The sequence below is a fragment of the Sceloporus occidentalis genome, unplaced genomic scaffold (assembly GCF_023333645.1).
Source record: "Sceloporus occidentalis isolate IW3139 unplaced genomic scaffold, rSceOcc1.0.p SCAF_199, whole genome shotgun sequence".
Classification (NCBI taxonomy): Eukaryota; Metazoa; Chordata; class Lepidosauria; order Squamata; family Phrynosomatidae; genus Sceloporus; species Sceloporus occidentalis.
In genome coordinates, this window is record NW_028317179.1 from 178983 (window position 1) to 199075 (window position 20093).

At 41.0% G+C, this 20093-nt stretch overlaps 1 protein-coding gene across 1 annotated transcript; it reads left to right on the forward strand.

Moving 5' to 3' along the window:
- The first annotated feature begins 11800 nt into the window (after positions 1-11800).
- On the forward strand, positions 11801-20019 carry LOC149278147 (delta(14)-sterol reductase LBR-like). Its single transcript, XM_089502264.1, has 12 exons — positions 11801-11965; positions 13487-13570; positions 14762-14924; positions 15293-15486; positions 16100-16154; positions 16589-16783; positions 16882-16985; positions 17393-17518; positions 18169-18337; positions 19082-19162; positions 19548-19670; positions 19859-20019. The coding sequence occupies exons 1-12, from the start codon at positions 11801-11803 to the stop codon at positions 20017-20019; spliced, it is 1620 nt and encodes a 539-aa protein (XP_089358390.1).
- Positions 20020-20093: the final 74 nt, after the last annotated feature.

A 20093-nucleotide genomic window follows, 5' to 3' on the forward strand; every position in this document is an offset into this window, starting at 1 on the left:
CTCACTGGCACAGAGAGAGAGAGAGACACTCACTGGCACAGAGAGAGAGAGACACTCACTGGCACAGAGAGAGAGAGACACTCACTGGCACAGAGAGAGAGAGACACTCACTGGCACAGAGAGAGAGAGAGACACTCACTGGCACAGAGAGAGAGAGAGAGACACTCACTGGCACAGAGACACTCACTGGCACAGAGACACTCACTGGCACACAGAGAGGACACTCACTGGCACACAGAGAGGACACTCACTGGCACACAGAGAGGACACTCACTGGCACACAGAGAGGACACTCACTGGCACACAGAGAGGACACTCACTGGCACAGAGAGAGAGAGAGACACTCACTGGCACAGAGAGAGAGAGAGAGACACTCACTGGCACAGAGACACTCACTGGCACAGAGACACTCACTGGCACACAGAGAGGACACTCACTGGCACACAGAGAGGACACTCACTGGCACACAGAGAGGACACTCACTGGCACACAGAGAGGACACTCACTGGCACACAGAGAGGACACTCACTGGCACACAGAGAGGACACTCACTGGCACAGAGAGAGAGAGACACTCACTGGCACAGAGAGAGAGAGACACTCACTGGCACAGAGAGAGAGAGACACTCACTGGCACAGAGAGAGAGAGACACTCACTGGCACAGAGAGAGAGAGACACTCACTGGCACAGAGAGAGAGAGAGACACTCACTGGCACAGAGAGAGAGACACTCACTGGCACAGAGAGAGAGAGAGACACTCACTGGCACAGAGAGAGAGAGAAACACTCACTGGCACAGAGAGAGAGAGAGACACTCACTGGCACAGAGAGAGAGAGACACTCACTGGCACAGAGAGAGAGAGAGACACTCACTGGCACAGAGAGAGAGAGAGAGACACTCACTGGCACAGAGACACTCACTGGCACACAGAGAGGACACTCACTGGCACACAGAGAGGACACTCACTGGCACACAGAGAGGACACTCACTGGCACACAGAGAGGACACTCACTGGCACACAGAGAGGACACTCACTGGCACACAGAGAGGACACTCACTGGCACACAGAGAGGACACTCACTGGCACAGAGAGAGGACACTCACTGGTACAGAGAGAGGACACTCACTGGTACAGAGAGAGAGACAGAGAGACACACTGGCACAGAGAGAGACAGAGAGACACACTGGCACAGAGAGAGACAGAGAGACACACTAGAACAGAGAGACAGAGAGAAACTGGCACAGAGAGAGACAGAGAGACACTGGCACAGAGAGAGACACACACTCACTGACACAGAGACACACACACACAATCACTGGCACAGAGAGAGACACAATCACTGGCACAGAGAGAGACACAATCACTGGCACAGAGAGAGACACACACTCACTGACACAGAGACACACACACACAATCACTGGCACAGAGAGAGACACAATCACTGGCACAGAGAGAGACACACACTCACTGACACAGAGACACACACACACAATCACTGGCACAGAGAGAGACACAATCACTGGCACAGAGAGAGACACAATCACTGGCACAGAGAGAGACACAATCACTGGCACAGAGAGAGACACAATCACTGGCACAGAGAGAGACACAATCACTGGCACAGAGAGAGACACAATCACTGGCACAGAGAGAGACACAATCATTGGCACAGAGAGAGACACAATCACTGGCACAGAGAGAGACACACAATCACTGGCACAGAGAGAGAGAGAGAGAGACACAATCACTGGCACAGAGAGAGAGAGAGAGAGAGAGAGACACAATCACTGGCACAGAGAGAGAGACACACAATCACTGGCACAGAGAGAGAGACACAATCACCGGCACAGAGAGAGAGACACAATCACCGGCACAGAGAGAGAGAGAGAGAGAGAGAGACTCACTGTGAATTATTTCACAGATTCAAGTTTTCTTCTGCCTCCATAATATTCTGTATTTTCAGGAGTTCTTTTAAAGCTTCATCCTCACATCCCATGTTATTGAAAAAGAAACAGCAGCCCAGCACAGCCCATTTGCACGTCCCGCGCTGCTGCTGCTGCTTCTTCTTCTTCCTGTAGTTCTTTGTACCATGTGACCAAACAGTCACATGGTCTGCTGACATCACCAGAGTCCTTCTACTGGGTAGGAACTAGCCGCTACCATTCTTTCTTATATCAGGGGTGTCAGGGACATGAGACGGTCCCTTAAAGCTTCTATTTTGAAAAGCTTGTCAGTTCCTGTAATCAAAATTACCTATTTTTTGTTTAATATTAACTAATATTATTTATATATTCACAAAAATTATTTTCCTGTATATTTATTTCCACCGAACATTTTTACTTTCAGAAAGTAACGTATTGCTCCAAATTTTAAGTGTCCCAAATGGACACTTGGTAACGGATTGTGTTTTTTGTGCTTTTACAGCAGCACACAACAAGAAATGTTGCAAGATTTTCTTAAAATTGGAAATATTTCCGGAAACAGGCATAACCCGCACAAGATGCAAAAGAATAAAACTGTATTTATATTCAAATTTAAACAATATGTTTGTGATAACGTAATGTGTGCAGCACCTGCTGATGAGGAAACATCTTTTTTAGATCTTCATTTTGAATATGGTTGTCTTATATACATATATTTCATGGTCTGTTTATTAAATGCACTAACCGTTTCGTGTCATTTATAAAATAGGCAATGTTTTTATATTTTTTTTGCTTTTTCTGCACGTTACGGGGCAATAATTACAAGTAATTCAACAAGTAATTGTTGAACCCGGCCAATGCAATTTACCCCATCAAATCAGACATTTTTTAAAACACCCTAGTAGACGCTTATTTTACTACTTGCTCATAAAAAAAATATATATATATATATATATAAATTTTTTTTTACTTTTTTGGGGAACTGGAAGGTTCCCCTGATGGTGACATTAGTGGAAAATTATTTTTACATGTTACCCTTTTTTTTTTACTATTTTTTTATTTTTGTTTTAATTTATTTTACTAATCACAAGCTGGGCTCCATTGACTTGCATGGTTGAATGCAGTACCTGTATTCAACCTGCAAGTGGAGCCAGGGTTCTCAGGAGGGTCTGGAGAGACCTTTTTTCAAAGGACGTGCCGCCATCTTGCGAGTGGCGAAATCCCTCGCAGTAGCAGTTGTGACTGCTCTCCGGAGTGGTCCCAGGCATCCTGGGGTGGGAGTTTGAAGTTTTGGAGGTGATCGTTCATCACCTCCTAAACTCTTTTAAAACGGGCCTCTGCCGCCATAAACTGAATGGCAGACTTTGACGGCCCGAGAAGGGGCCAGACACGGCCCTGATGCTGATCTCAGTGTTGCTGAATGCCTCGTCATCGAGGCATTACAGCAATATCATTTGGGTGCAGAAAGCAAACGTGGACTTTTTCTTTGATGTCTCTTTCTCGTTTTGTTTTCGCTTTTCTTTTATCTCATCTTTTTCATTTCTCTTTATCTCTCCCTTTATCCCCCTTTCCTCATTGTTTATGTTTCTATTTAAATACATTTTATTTTGTTAATTTAAATAATTTCAATATTTTAAATAATTCAGTTATGTTGCTTTTTCACGATTACATATTCTTTTAGATATCAGACATTTTCACTGTGTGGTTACTCAGTCATCTCATCCTATGTCACTGAACCAAATCAAGGAAACAGAACTATAAGTATTTCCTGCTTTAGGCAGCTGAGTTGTCCAGCTGTGCAGCTTATTGTGCAGCCCAGCTAGACATGATGAATTGTGAGAATATAGGTTGAACAATCCATGTTCTTACAATAAACACCGCGGACGTGGTTCTGCATAATGCTTTGATTAATCGATGACATGATGTGGAAGCCACCTTCTTGCCTATGCATTCTGCAAGTCAGCAAGTTAGAATGGCAACAACATAGAAGCTTACTTCAGATAAGAACCGTTCAGCCCGGCCAGTCCTCAACACACGCTAGTATGGGTGTGTGAGCATATGCCGTGAGAGTATGTGTGTGCATGTTACTGTATGGTGTGTGTCAGGGTTACAATCCAGCATGTATACAAGGCCCGCAGACAGCTCGTTGGGGTCATGCCTGGCACAGGAGGTGAATCTAGGATCTCATAGCTATAAGCAGCTTCTCAGTCACTTGTCAGTCTGTGCTGCTGACCAATTTATTGCAGATAATTACCTTGTCTTTTATGTATTTTCACTTGCAGTCACGTGCTGACCATATGCACCTGTTACTTGTTTATCGGCCCCTTTAATTTGGCAAAAGTTTGGCAGGAGGTTATGTCCGTGGAGATGCAGACGAAGAAAGAAGAGAGAAGAAAGAAAAGAGGACTAGAAGATGCAGAACAAGAAAATGCAAGACATGGAAGTGGAGCTGTAAGACACGGAAACGGAAGTGGTGGGTAAAAAAGGTAGGGAGTCATGAGAGCATGGGAGGGAGTGAATGAAAATGAGAGTGTGAGAGAGTGAGTGTCTGAGGGAGTAAGTAGGAGTAAATCTGGGCACCAGAAAACAAATTTTGTTTCCGAATTTAAAATAACCCCAGATTTTTGTCCGAAACGAATGGGAAGAAAATGAAATTCGTTGTCCGAAAATGAATGGGCCAAAAACAAGCCCACTTGCTCATGTCTAGAACCTAGAATCCTCCCTGGTAGTTCTGAAAGCTACTGATAGGGTAGCATGAAAAACACTTTGGCAGAAGGTTTTATTATTCAGGTGTTGCAAATTGATACATACCTGTTCTTCTACTGCACACATATGTGTGTTTGGATGACTGCACCACGTTACACACTTGTCATGGCAATAGATATAAGAACACATGTTTGTTAATTTATCAATATGTTGGAAAAATATGGCAGATGATGCTAAGATTCCATAACAAATACATTTTTAACAACTTAACATTCCCATTTGTTGTATTGATTTCAGATGTTATTCTTTGTGTAATTTTTGTTCATAACTTGGTTGATACGTTATAAAAACCTATAGATTTCATGCAGTAGGGAAAGCATCCAGCAGACGTCTGGCTTCCTTTCATTCCCTCTAATCCCGCACCTTGCCAGAAAGAGATCATGGATAGTTTAGCAGAAATTATCACAGAGACCGTATCTCAAATGGTACAAATATCACAATTTTTATTGAACAAATGCACAGCCCCCTGAAGGCAAGCTTCTGAGAGTGCCGTTAAAAGGGGGTCATTTCCAGGGCCACCAGTTCCAGCCATAGAGAAAAGGTAGAGGTCTACAGAACGGACAGACAGACCACATATGAAAGAAAAGGAGCCTCTGCCTCCCTGTTTGTGATTTAGAAACTGCCTCAAAGCTGAACTTTCATTTAATAGATTCATAAAATGAAACAGTCAGAAGGTTATCAGCATTTCTTATACTGAACTTTGCTCCCTTGGAGGCTGCAGAGGTAGACAGTCGCTGAACAGCACATAGACTGCACATGCACAGAGACACTGGGTGACAAGAGGTAAGCAAAAGTGGGACTTCTCGGGACATTTGATAACAACAGAATGAGCTCCTGTGAGTTGTAATAAGACTCCAGGCAGGGGCGTAACTAGAAACCACGGGGTGCGAAAATTCCCCCAGGTCCCCCCAACTTCAACAGCTAGTCTGTGCCATCATTGCCCCCACACAACTGGTCTGTGCCTTCTTTGCCCCTTGCCCCCCCCTTCCAACATGCAAACACACAAATTACACACTCTTACTCACTAACACACACTACACTTACACATCCATGCTCACACACACAAGTACACATCCATTCTCACACACACAAGTACACACCCATGCTCACACACACAATTACCCATCCAAGTTTACATACATATATATGAACACATATACATACATCCCAACCTCCCTCCTCTCACCGCTCCTGCGGCTTTCCCTGTGGCTGCTCACGCAGTGTTTCACAGCGGGGTCCATGACCCCCGATACACTCCTGTCTCCCCGTGCCAGTTAAAATTGGATTAGAAAGGGCCAGTGGCGTCTCCAGCTTTCATATTTAGGGGGGGCACATGGGGGGCCAGGGACCAAAGTAGGGGGGCCAATTATAAAACAGTACATATACATATATATATATATATATATATATACACACACACACACGTTAGACGTGCATTTTTAACTACATAATATGCACTTATCACTTTGAAGTAAAGACCGTGATTGAAATATGATTTCAAAATAACAGCTAAAGTGACAGTTATTTTTCATTCTTTAATATTAGCCCCTGCTGACAATACAAATGTGTATTAACCCCCCCACCCCCATGTGTAATTATGTCCCCAGACTGCCAGCCACCATCTTTTTGTATTTAATTTTCCCAAGGCAGCCCTCCCCTTGTTAATGTCCCTCCTTCAGTGAAGCTTTTGTTAATGTGCCTCCTCCAGTGAGATCTGGTGTACTTACTCTAGTGCATTACTTCTAATAACACAAATCTTAAATAACGGCATTTTTAACAAAATACCCAAACGTATTTGATGGGGGTTCTCCTTCTAAATTGAAATGACATTTGAAGTAGTGATGTCCGGATCATGAACGAATCGTTCATTTGATCCGGTTCTTTTTAGTGATCCGGATGAGTCGGTTCACTAGACTGAACGATTCGTTTGTAGCGGTTCAGTCTGTGAATCATCATGCAGCTGTAACCTGATCCTAGAGCTGTGAGTCATCTGCAGAGCACTCTGGGGTCAGGTTACAGCTCATTAATTCTCACAGGAACGATGACTCATAGAGTCAGAGATTCGTTCAAAGAGTCGAATGATCCGAAGAGTCGAATGAACCGAAGAGTCGAATGAACCGAAGAGTTGAATGAACCGAAGAGTCGAATGATTCGAATCTTACAGGGATCCGGATCTTACAAGGATCCGAATCTTACAGAGATTCGAATCATTCAGAGAAAATCACTGATACCATACTTTTATAAATAAATACATTAATAATGTTCACACTGCCCCCAGGATTTAGATTCCCCTGAGTTTGCCCCCCTTTACCTATAACTGCACCTACAGTTAACTTTATTAAATTAATTAAATTAACCCTCAATCATCAGCATAAAATTAACCCTTATACCCCATCAACCATAACTGCCCCTGAAATTAACCGTAAAGATCCCATTAACCATAACGGCCCCTGAAATTAACCCTAAAGACCCCATTAACCACAACGGCCCCTGAAATTAACCCTAAATACTCCATTAACCATAACTGCCCCTAAATTAATTGCATGTACTCCAGATAAATTACCTAATAAATTGGTATGGTTGATGGGGTCTTTAGTGTTAATTTGGGGGCAGTTATGCTTAATGGGGTGTTTAAGGATAATTTAGGGGCAGTTATGCTTAATGGGGTCTTTAGTGTTAATTTAGGGGCAGTTATGCTTAATGGGGTGTTTAAGGATAATTTAGGGGCAGTTATGCTTAATGGGGTCTTTAGTGTTAATTTAGGGGCAGTTATGCTTAATGAGGTGTTTAGGGTTAATTTGGGGGCAGTTATGCTTAATGGGTCTTTAGTGTTAATTTAGGGGCAGTTATGCTTAATGAGGTGTTTAGGGTTAATTTGGGGGCAGTTATGCTTAATGGGGTTTTTAGTGTTAATTTAGGGGCATTTATGCTTAATGAGGTGTTTAGGGTTAATTTGGGGGCAGTTATGGTTAATAGGGTGTTAAGGGTTAATTTTAGGGGCAGTCATGGTTGATGGGGTGTTAAGGGTTAATTTTAGGGCAGTCATGGTTGATGGGGTGTTTAGGGTTAATTTAATGGTGAGGGTTAATTTAATTAATTTAATAAAGTTAGCTTAAGGTGCAGTTGCAGGTAAAGGGGAATGTAAATCCTGGGGGCAGTGATTATGAATGTATTATTTATAACAGTATGGTGACATTCTCTGAATGATTACAATGCCAATGAAGGCAGAGAGTCGTTCAAAGATCCGGATCTTACAATAATCCGGATCTTACAATGATCCGGATCTTACAGTGATCCGGATCTTACAGTGATCCGGATCACTGTAAGATTCGGATCCCTGTAAGATCCGAATCTTTGAACGACTCTCTGCCTTCATTGACATCACTGGAGGCAGGGGGGGGGATTCATAATGAAAGGGGCGGGGCCAATCGTTAGTGTGCCTGCACGGAGTTACTGGAAAACAGTAACTCCGTGCAGGCACACTGAGTGATCCGAAGATCCGGATCATGAATCGGATCATTTCAGTGAACGAATCGAAATGATCCGATTCACTTTAATGATCCGAACTTCCCATCACTAATTTGAAGACCCTTCTGCTTATCAACTATTTTTTTTAATTAAATAATTACTTTTTTGAAGGTCTTCGTTTTTCCGTTGCTCTTGCTCTTCTACCGCGTGCTCCCTGTCACAGCATCTGTTCCGTAAGTGCCCGCCCCCTTGAGCATCTTCAAAGGGGCGGGACGAAGAGCCTCAATGATTGGCATGCCGGCAAGCCATTAAGCGGCCGGCGGCTGATAGTTTCAAAGCGGCTCTAAAACCACTTCGGTTTTACAGCCGCTTTGAAACTGTCAGCCGCATCGGCTGCAATTTCAGCTCAATGTGCCGGCACACCGGGGGGGGCCGACGCCACTGGAAAGAGCCCTTATGACCTGTATCAGGGCGGTTGCTGGTTGCAGGAGGCCGGTAGTGAGAAGAATGAGGGGGGAAACTCCAGCAGCAAATTGATTGGATAATGTTGGTTCTGCCACAGGCTGCCACTGATCCCATCTCTGTGAGGTTAATGTTTAAACTAAAAAGCTAAACTAAAAAGACAGTTACACTGAGCGCCAAAGAGCAGAAGAAAACCAGGCGGTTTAAATTCATGAGCATAACTGAATCAGCATCCTCCCAGTGAAACGCATCAGGTTGCTAGGTGATCACCGGGGGATCGCAAAGAACAGAGTGAGATATTACGCTTCTCCCTCTTCCCACAAGTGGAAAAAGTAAAAAAATAAAGAAAAAATGTATTTTTACAAAAATCACTAAAAATAATAAAATAAACAATAAATTGAGCTACATTATATAATTGTGACATCACCCGCATATAAACATGTTGCAGAGGCCACTAGAGGGATCTCTATCCACATTACTATGATAACTGCAAAAATGTAAATAAAATAATAATTAAAAATAGCCCTCACATCCAATTGCCCGACCTCCAAACCCCCCCCCTTCACTACCACCAAACCCGTTAAGCCATAATTATTCAAATTAGTACCCTATGGGGATGTGGCCCTCCAGAACATACAAATATATGTATGTGGGGTCATTGTTCATCAGGTATTTTAAAGATATTCTAAGAAAATTGCAAAAGAAAATTATTATTTTTTTAGTTTTTTCCATACCAGGAATCACAATTATTATTTTTGGCACATTTCTATGGTTTCTAAGCCCCATTTGTTCTGAAAGGATGTATATTTTCTGCGAGTTCATAAAAGACGAAGAAGAATCTTAATGAAACCACATGTGGTAAAAACGGCAAAATATCTCCGGGGCTTACGGTACCCAAACCCCCTGCGACTTAAGGGGTTAATGGATATACGTTTAATTGTTGTTTACGTCACTCACCGCTTCTGACAGCCGGTAAACACAGCTGACTCCACCCACATCTCCCGCCTTCATTTTATCGCGTTTCTGTCAGATTAGAAGAAGGCTGGGTCACAGGGACTCATCCGCCTGCACCCACCTGCTTCGGCCAATCGGAACCGGGAGGCACGTTTGAAATCTCTCCTAGCAGCCAATCAGAAAGCTTCGCGCCCAGAGCGGTTTTTTTTACAGAACTTTGTGAGGAAGCGGGCTCGGGAGGTTGAGTGCGTCCGAGCTTTCAGGCGGCAGCGTAGAGGGCGTCCTGTGGGTGGCGTATTCCGGAGTATCTAGACACCGGCTGTGTTTGGAGAAGCCAGCGGCAGCGGTGAGGAGGGGTGACAATGGCGGCGGGAGATGCCCCTGCTCTCGGCCAAACTTTTTCCTTGCGCCCTAGCGGGGTCCGTGCGTCATGTGCATGCGCGGGGGTCATGTTACGGGCCTTTACTCTGCTAGAGGCCCAGGCAATTAATTGGTTAAAAGCTTGGTGTTAAAGTCACCTAAATTACTCTCTGTTACTAAAAGTGTATTTGAAGAAAAAAACCCCGTAAAACTTGGACCTTAAAGGGTTAAAAACTTTAATTGTATTCCCCCTCTGACGCTTGAAGGGTAAAAGCCTTGCATTCAAAGTTATTGCTACTCTGGCACTAAAAGGGTTAAATGGGGCTGCCTATATAAAAAAAAAAAGTTAAAAAGATCAGACACTTGGAGTTAATTGTGTGAATTCGGACCTTTTTTTTTCTTTAATTAAATTCCTGATTTAGTTAATGCAATTAAATATTGCTTTTGGGCATTTGTTGCAAAACTAGTTTCTCTTTCTATTTCTTTTTATTTATATAACGGCAACAATTCTTACTGTCCGTAACATTCCAAGGGTCTGGAAAAATTTGAATTGACTAAGACAGCCTGAGACATTAGATAAAGGGGGTCCGCCTCGCATGCTTTAGGTATAGATCTATATATGTATAGATCAATAGCTACATAGATATGCACATATAAATACATACATAGATATACACATACACACACATGTTGGTTTGTAGTTTCCTGCACATCGTTGGCTTCTGTCTGATGTGGCCCCAGATTTGTGTCAATGAACTGTTTGCTTAAAAAAAATTGTTCCAGGATATTTCGCTCTTAATTCATGACAGCTAAATGACTGCAGGTAAAAGGTGTGTGTGTGTATGTATGTATATATATATATATATATATTATAAGCCCAATCAGTGACTAAATACATCCTGAATGCGGTTCAACAATCTTTATTTATTTTATAATTTTAATTATAATGCAGATCCTTGGGCTGCGTTAGTGGAGAAGCAGGTGGGTTTGCGATGGTACCGTATCACATAAGTCAGGGATAGATCTACTAAGTGGATAAATATCAGTCTGCGTACTGTACTCCTCCCTCATTATGTCTCCTGACCTGGCGTGACATTTATACAAAGTGCGGTATAATACGGATCGTGTAATGGACTCCTACACTCGCGTATCACTATTGGCACGACTGTATCATTAGTAGAGATGTAGCTTTGTGTGTAACAAAGGATATTGTAACAGCTGCATCCGGTGTAGCATTGCTTTGGGTTTTTTTGTATCATAAAGTGAGAGTAGAGAGAATCCCCGGTATTACCGTATTTAGAATGAAAGTCTAAACGTAACATGAATGCAACTGGCCGTGTTCACTTTCCTTGACGCGTGTGTTCTTGTTGTGCCGCTTACATACATCCACAGAGGTGTTTGGATAAAATCCTCTGCAGCACAAAGTGTTTACCAAGAGAGAAGGGGTTAACACGTGGTTGGAAGACGTGTTGCATAACTGCTCCTCAACTGATATCGCAGAACTATGAATGGGCGTTACTGACCCTGACGTATCTATTTAGTCCACTTATAAACACTAAAGCAGCCAATCAGTGGCAGGGAAATGCTGCTATGGCAGAAGACAGTGGTCTGAAGTGAGAGTTAAAGTGTATATGATGGCTGGAGTGTTTCTTAATGTGCTCCAGTGCATGGAATATGTTACATTATATTCTTCTTATAACTCGAATGCGTTTGGAAATTATCTTCGGACGCCTTGTTAGCTGATAATTTCATGTATATTTCCCTTTTTTCTGCTACAAACAAACACCCTTATTGAATTTTTATACAATTTTGATGTAATTTGGTTTTAAACATGCATTTTTATTGCGCAGCTACAGAACTTTTGAAAATGCCCGGTCGAAAATATGAAGATGGTGAGGATGTGATGGGTCGGTGGCCGGGAAGCAGCCTTTACTATGAAGTCAGAGTTGTATCATTTGATGATGCGGACCAGCTGTACACGGTGCGTTATAAGGATGGCACTGAACTCGAGCTAAGGGAGAGCGATATTAAGGTAAGGAGCAGGTAATGTCACCTTGTAATGGCCTTGTCACCTGCGATCCATTTTTTTTACATCAATTTCTCACCTGAGGACAACGGCCTTATTATAGTAATAAAAAGTAATTCTCAATTAAAAATTGGTAATTAAAATCAAAATTTGAGACTATAACGAATAAAAAAACGAATCAAACTTTCCTATTGTCATGGCAACAAAAGGCATAGTCCAAGTCGGTAAAAATACAATAAAATAATGCAAACTTTTGTAGGTTTAGCATGAAGTAGGCTTCAAAAATAATAGTAAGAAAATAATGTTTACACCCCTGGTTTAAAGTTTTGCCTGAATGTTAATCCAATTCCACACTGATAATTTTTTATGTATGTTATGTGAAACAGAGTTTATATTTATTAATATTTAGATTATCTGTATAAGTGCCCGGTTACCAATTCAGCATATTCCGATTTATTATTTTAATATCAACTTCTTTACAAGTTGATCTAAATTTAACATCTGAACTCCACTATCAGGGAATTTCTTTCTTTAGTCTTTAGCTCTGTGTCTCTGAATCTGAGGCTGAAATATAAAGCACTTTTAATGTCAATAGTCCTGCGACATTGCCATTTTGGGGGGGCTGCTCTTATTGCTTTTTCATTGCATCTTCTCACTACTTAATGTTTTACCGTAATTTAATCCATAGCTTGTGGCTTAATGAATGAAGCCGTATGTTTTGGAATCCTGGCAATCAATGGAATCTCGCTTTCCTATCTGTTTGCTGTTTGTGACACGTTTCTTCTGTGATTTTAGTTATCGAAGGTATTAATATCAACATGAATTTTCAAAATCATTTGGAATCCTTTGTTTCTTGATAGACCCTAAACTTCTTTCGTAACAAAAGAAGCTCGGCTTCTCCTTCTAGACGCAGAAGCCGATCAAGGTCTCGGTCACCGGGACGGCGCTCAAAGTCTCCTACTCGTACCCCAAAAAATGAGAACCCGGCATCCTCCTTACTCCGAGAGATCCGAAAGGAAGTATTAAAAGTTCATCTTACGCCCTTGGTAATTTCGTTAAAAGGACGATTGTATTTTACAAAGCTTATTAATAGTTTGTACCATTTTTATTTTGATGCATAAGAGCAGAAAAATTAATTTACAGAATGTCATTAGCTCTTATTTTACCGTGTCGCTTACCTGCAGTAGAGCCAGCATGTGAATTGTGTTTAGGGTGTTTTAACACTCTTTGGCTTAAATATTTACATGATTACAGTACACATCGTGACGCAAATAGTGATCTGATCGCCGAGAGGCTTTCAAATAAGGGATCCCTGTGTAGCTGAGCACTTGCATGGAGCATATAAATAAAATGAAATAAAAGTATAATAAAAGCCGTCCTTTAATTTTTGTATGATTAAACCTTTAGAAGGAAATAAATGACAGATCTGCTAAGATAAATTATTTGGTCCTACATGTCTGTTTAAATTTGCCATCTATTAACTGCGATGAAATTAATGCTTGTGTCCTTGCTTTTCTTTTATTTCAGAAGTTTAATGACTATAATATTGGAAAACGCAACGGTGAGCCTGAGGGGCTTCTAAGACCTGTTATACATCACAGAGTGACTCAGGTAACTTTTGACGTTTACTGTAGTTTGAAATAACAAACGGTGTGAATACAGTTGCATTTGTATAAATATTTCTATGCTCAGAATTAAAGCATATCTTGCAAAACAAATGTGATTAAATGATTTATCTGCAGCTGCCCACCTTGTGTAAGGCGGCTCCCCTGGGCCTGTTTTACATGCCAACAAAGCAACGTGCACATGAGCAAATAGTCCTTGTGTTTTACGATCAGGTGCATCAAAGTCCATTTTTTCCCTAAACATAGCATGGTAGGACCGCTTATATTTGTCACAAATATCAAAACAATCCCTTAAACCAAATGTTAATGAAAAGACACCAGGGTATTTTACTAGGGCCATTTTTAAAGTAGGCATGAAGCTTATTCCCCATTTTCACAGATTTTTTGTTGCCCCCCAAAAAAGCTATGTAAAAAATATTTTCTTCCGTAATATCCCCTCAATTATACCTTTTTGTAATATAATTTTCTGTTTTAAGGTACTTGGGGAGCACTGGAGATGAGACTTTTTTAATGTTGCTCTCTATTGTGCATTGTATCGGAGAGCAGTGCACAATGTATAGAAATCCACTATGGGGTCTTCTGTGGTCCCCTGCATAGCAATCGGGTTGTTCCCATGTTCAACAGTCAGGGGAGTCCCACAGATACCCTTCTGATCGTTGCGTGCATCCCTGTGGCTCCAGCATACAGTCACGCACACTGCAGGTAGGCAGGAGACCCAATAGAGTCTCTACAGACTCTGCAAATTCCTGCCGCATCATGAGGAATCCTGTTCGGGATTTTAATCTCCACTTAATGTAACCCCGCTCAGGGTGCCATTAGTTTCAGTCCGACTGCTCAAGGTTACAAATTCTGGCCACTTTTTTTATGATCTGTCGCGTATTAAATCAATTGCAGGAATGATCCCTATATTTGGCCGAAAAGTGATTTAATATGTTGCTTTTAGTAGTTCTAGTTGCACCTGAACTGTGGATGTCCCCTCCACTCCTACCCGCCGACCCATTCAATACAGTTGTGGAGTTTTAATGTGTAAAGTATCTCTGCTTTGTTAGGCATGTTTCTTATGCATTCTGTAGAGTTCCTTGCTAAATAACCCCATTCTGAGAATGCTCTGGCGTTTTACAGAAACCCATCAATGCTAATTTTAAGTGTTTATGATTTAATTCTTGAACTTCTGTAGGCCAAAAATGAAGAAGAGATTGAGAGACGTGAAAAGGTGTTACGTTATAGTCTGCCACCAAAAAGAGAGGAGATCGTGCCAAAAGAAGTCTTAGAAGAAAAGGTTGTAGAGAGAGAACCTGTTGCAGTAAGCGCAAAGCAGCTGGAGTTTGGTGGGACAGTAGGTAAACACTTCAGTCTGTGTATTGATTTGTAATACTTGGGTCACTTCCCTGTCTCCTGAATCTAAGACGAGACCAACGACTGATTTAGGTTTCTCTTTACAGCGGGATTAACTGGCTGACTAGATGGGGAAGGGGATTGGTCTGATCTCCTGGCATTTTCTATGTTCCCAGTTTGTGTGATTGTGTATTGAAATGATTTTGCATGTAACTGTGTACTGTTTTCTAAGCTTTGTGTTTCACCTCTTATTCTATAGACTGATTAAAAAGAAAACCATTCTACCCTTGGGCATCTGTAACTCACTTGCCTGGAGTATATCTTCCTTATTTAAAAACTGTACTTTTAGAATTTGTAAATGTTTGTCTTTCAGGGACTTTTCTCATGATGTTGTCCATGCCTCCTGCCCTGTTCTACTTGCTGATAAAATGTCAGCAGCAAGATCCAGACAGCTTATTTTTTGTTCCAAGAATACAGTTTACCAGTTTATGGGATCCGGCTGTTCTGGGGTTTTACATCCTCTGGCTGATTCTGCAGGCACTGATCTACATACTTCCTATTGGGAAGGTAAAACGAATTATGGACTCGTAGCATCCTGCTCTTACAGTTCAGCAAAGATTGCTTGTGAAAGTGTTTTGTAGAACTTTGCTGAAAGAAAAAATAAAATAAAAACCACATACCTTTAGGAGAAGATAACGCAGAGTGTGACATTACCTGCATTGTGCACTTTCCATGCCAGTTTTGGTTACTTGCAGCTGCAATTGAAATCAATGGGAGAGCTTTCTTCACATCTGCACTGGGGTCTCCTTAGACCCCCTGTAACTTTCATGAGTTGGCTGTGAATATCGAACCCATATGCAGCAGATGTGTTCTGCTAATAAAATGGAATGGAGGGCCTGGGAGAGAGCGTAGATGCATTAGGGGAATACACATAAATCCCTCCATATATTTAACTTCAAGGGGGACACCTGGCATTAGAGTCCATATATTGGCAGGACTATAACTTTTACGGGCTTAACAGGGCTTCATTAACATGAACATTTTATGCCCTTTAAATATAAGCGACACGCTAGCATCTGTAAATGCCCCTTTTAGCATTTCCCTTAAGTCCTTTAGTAATTTTACAAAAGCTTGTTTAAATGTAAAATATACCTGGTAATCCTGAATTTCATATTTCCAGGTTGCTGATGGTGTACTTCTTACAAATGGAAAACAGCTGCCGTACAGAATTAATGGTATGGTTTTTGCAGGAAAATCAGACTTTGTAGTAAGTGTATTTAGGCGAATTCCTAGTTACTTCTATGTGTATTCACTTTTAATTTCCTACATTTAAACTTATATAAACCTGAGGTTTGATGTAATTTAAAGAATACATATTGGGAAACTTGACATGAATAATTCTTAGTATGGAGTCTGTTAGCTGGAGACAGAGCCAATAACTACATTGTATTTGCTGAAATGCCTCATAGTAGCCCAGACCCAATAAATGTTTTTTTTTCTAAAAAAAGATTACGTTGTCAAACTTACGGTCAGGTAACGGATTTTTTCACTGCCTTTGTTTACATGGTTAAAAGTAGTTGAATTATTTAGTGTTTTTTTTTGACTTGCCTAAAAATGTAATCTTTATAATGTCCGTTTTTATTTAGTGTTTATTTGTATGCTTTTGCAGGATTTATGGCTTTACTACTGACTTCTGCATCAGTAGCAGTGATGAGTTACTACAAGATAAATCTTCTCTATGTATACGAGCACTATCTTCAGTTTGTGGCTTCTGCTACTCTGATCTCTATACTTCTAAGCATCTATCTCTACGCACGTTCTCTCAGAGCCCCAGAGGAGGACCTTTCTGCAGCCGGGAACACCGGTAAGAGGATCTTTCCTTTCTCTTGTTAGACTCATCAGTTACGTGCTTATCGTTTTTAAACGATAAATCCATTACAAAACAGTTTGTTTCCATTGCAGGAACTCTTATATATAAATTTTTCATGGGGCGTGAATTAAACCCTCGCATTGGAAGCTTTGACCTTAAGTATTTCTTTGAGCTGCGCCCAGGGTTAATCGGCTGGGTAAGTGGTATTTATCTCTTTACTCATTCATGTGTATGAAATATCATTACTAGGGTATATCACAAGCATAATATGTAAGATGAAAGAGGGCTCAAATAGATTTATTTAGTTACAGTAGGGTGATGGACAAATGTTCCGAAGTATTTCCTAGAAATTGCTTTGCTCCTTGTTTATAAAGGAACCCGATATAAGCTCCTAAATTGTGCATTACCCTAATGTGTTCCACACTGCGTGGATAAAGTGTGGCCAGTTGCCTTTTTGTTCTAAAACATGTGCTTAGCAATAGTTTCTGCTTTTAAGGTTTTCAAATGCATTTTTACGTGGAACGGTCAGTTTTTTAAATTGTTCACCCTTTCTACTGGTACCTGTCATATATTCAAGTTACTAATATTCCTTCTTGTTTCCAGACTTTGATCAATTTCATAATGCTCTTAGCTGAAATGCACATACAGAAAAGAGATGTACCGTCGGTGTCCATGATCCTGGTAAACAGTCTCCAGCTGTTGTATGTCGCCCATGCCCTGTGGAATGAGGTGATTATATGTTTTCTATTTTGTTGGTGCAAACTTTAGGATTAAGGGCTATACAAATCTTGGATACATCCTTGCTGGCACTTAAGAACCTCGTTTTGTTTTTCATTGTCTCCTGAAATTTGGAGTAACAAACTTGTAACCGCATCTCTGGAATCAACTTCTGAAATATGAGGGTTATAATTAAGATAAACATTTACCGATCAACCTATGTAGAGGCACCTTGTCATTGCTCTTCAGAGAAATTACATTTGCCTAATTACAGCAACTGTGATTGCACCGGTTTACATTAAAATAAAATGAAGTTAAAATCATTTCTGGGTCCATACAGTGAAACATCAGCATACTGACAGTGTAAGAGGGAACTTCTAACTAAACCATGCATTACACCGGGGCAGATTTTATACTCTCCATCTGACTCCATCTAAATCTACTCTTATGGCTTCCTGGAATATGCTCCAGTAGTTAAAGCTCCATCCCCAACTAACCGTAACGGTTGAGGGATGTTAGTAGAGACTGCTCTTTGTCTGTAATCTTTTCATCCTAATCATATTAAGTCCTCTGCCTTATGGTCCAGTTAGGGATTCAAAAGGTTTATGATAATGTGACTTGCCTATCAATTGTCTAAATAATTAACTTGTGTTTCTTTTTAGGAAAGTGCCTTAACGTGTATGGATATTGTACATGATGGGTTCGGCTTTATGCTTGCCTTTGGAAACTTGGTGTGGGTGCCTTTCGTTTATAGCCTGCAGGCCTTCTATTTGGTCAATCATCCTATGGACGTTTCTTGGCCTACGGCTACAGCCATTGTTGCGTTAAACAGTAAGTCTTCTACACTCCTCACAAGAAGCAGGGCGGAAACATGTTAACAGGGGCTTCCCATGTGGATGTTTTGCACGAAAAGTTTTCTTGAGCATAGCCCCCCTGCACTGTGCGCAGTAATGTCTGTCATTGACAAAAACCTGGTTTTATCTCATTTTGCTCCAATAAATTCCCTTTATCTGCAGACTTGGAGGCCGCCATTGTTGTCATTGTGACTTTTCCAGCTCAAACACCACACTGAGCTGATGCTTTATGGCAATGCTAATTAAGTAATTTCCTCTATAGACTTTCATTACTTAATGTCCATTTGGTTCATTGGGACTATGCATGTTCCCCACATGCAGTATAAGGAGTCCCAATGTTTGTTTAGTAGATTGGACTCAAAAACACAGCAAGAACTCATATACGTGGCTGATCTGCAGCTGCCTGAAAACATGTTTATAAAATAACTTATTTTTAATCTGATTCTATAAATAAGTTTCCCATTTGGTCACTTTCTTTACTAAGAATGATATATATTACTTTTATAAAGTTGATGTTTAATAGCAGGATAATTGACTTTGCTGAATTGTGATGTCTGTTTGCCTTAACTTTGCTTTGCACATTTTATCAAAGCATGTACCAGATCTTTGGGGGGGAAATATTCATTATTCATTAACAGCAAAGCATAAGTGACACATGTACTACCCCATTGGGGCGTTTGCAAAGACCTGGTATTAATATGGGGCTTTCTGTTTCCTTTAGTGCTCGGATACTTCATATTCTTCAGTGCAAATAACCAGAAGTACGCCTTCCGGAAAAGTCCCGATGACCCAAAGCTTGCTTGTGAGTATATTTACATGAGGACAGCTAAAATGTAACCTCTGTGGCCATCCCTTCCCATGTTACCTACAGTATGTAACAGCAGATGAGACCTTTTCGGCTCATTTATTCCATCAGTTAATCAGTCGTTGGTCTCGTCTTCAGGAGCTGTATCCCTATCCCATGCATGTTTAATCCCCTCACTGTTAACCTCTCCAACTTCTCATTAAAGTAAAACATCTTTACATCTAACCCTCTGACCCCGTTGTTTTAGATTATGGCCTCTTGCTCTAAAATAAACTTTCGTCCTTTTATGTGTTTTAAATGTTTCCATCACATCCCCTCTTTCCTCTCCGCCAAGCCGTACATAGCTAGATCTCCATACATTGTGCGCTTTGTCTTTCTCTAGACCTAAAAACCATTCTGACTTTGTCTGGAAAGAAATTGCTGGTGTGTGGTTGGTGGGGATTTGTTCGTCATCCAAATTATTTGGGGGACCTCATCATGGCCTGGACCTGGTGTTTACCCTGTGGTAAGTTTCCCAGTAAAAACTTGGAACAGTTGAATCAACTTTACATAAGGCTTACCTTTCCTGTTTAAATCACGCACATTCTTAGTCCCCCCCCCCCCCTTCTGTGATCACAATCCATCCTGTCCATTGTGCTGCTGCTCAGCTGAAAACCTTTTCCACACTAACTAATTTTCTTTATATATTTTTAGGCTTTACTCATATTTTGCCATATTTCTATGGCATTTTCTTAACTGGCCTCCTTATTCACCGCGAAATCAGAGATGAGACTCTATGCAGGATGAAATATGGGCCCGACTGGGACAAGTACTGTGAGCGAGTGCCGTATCGCATAATCCCTTATATCTACTAAAAAAAATAATGCATTTAATTCCTTATCAGGGAAATTTTTTTTATATATTTTTAAAGCTTTTCTACAGTTGTTTT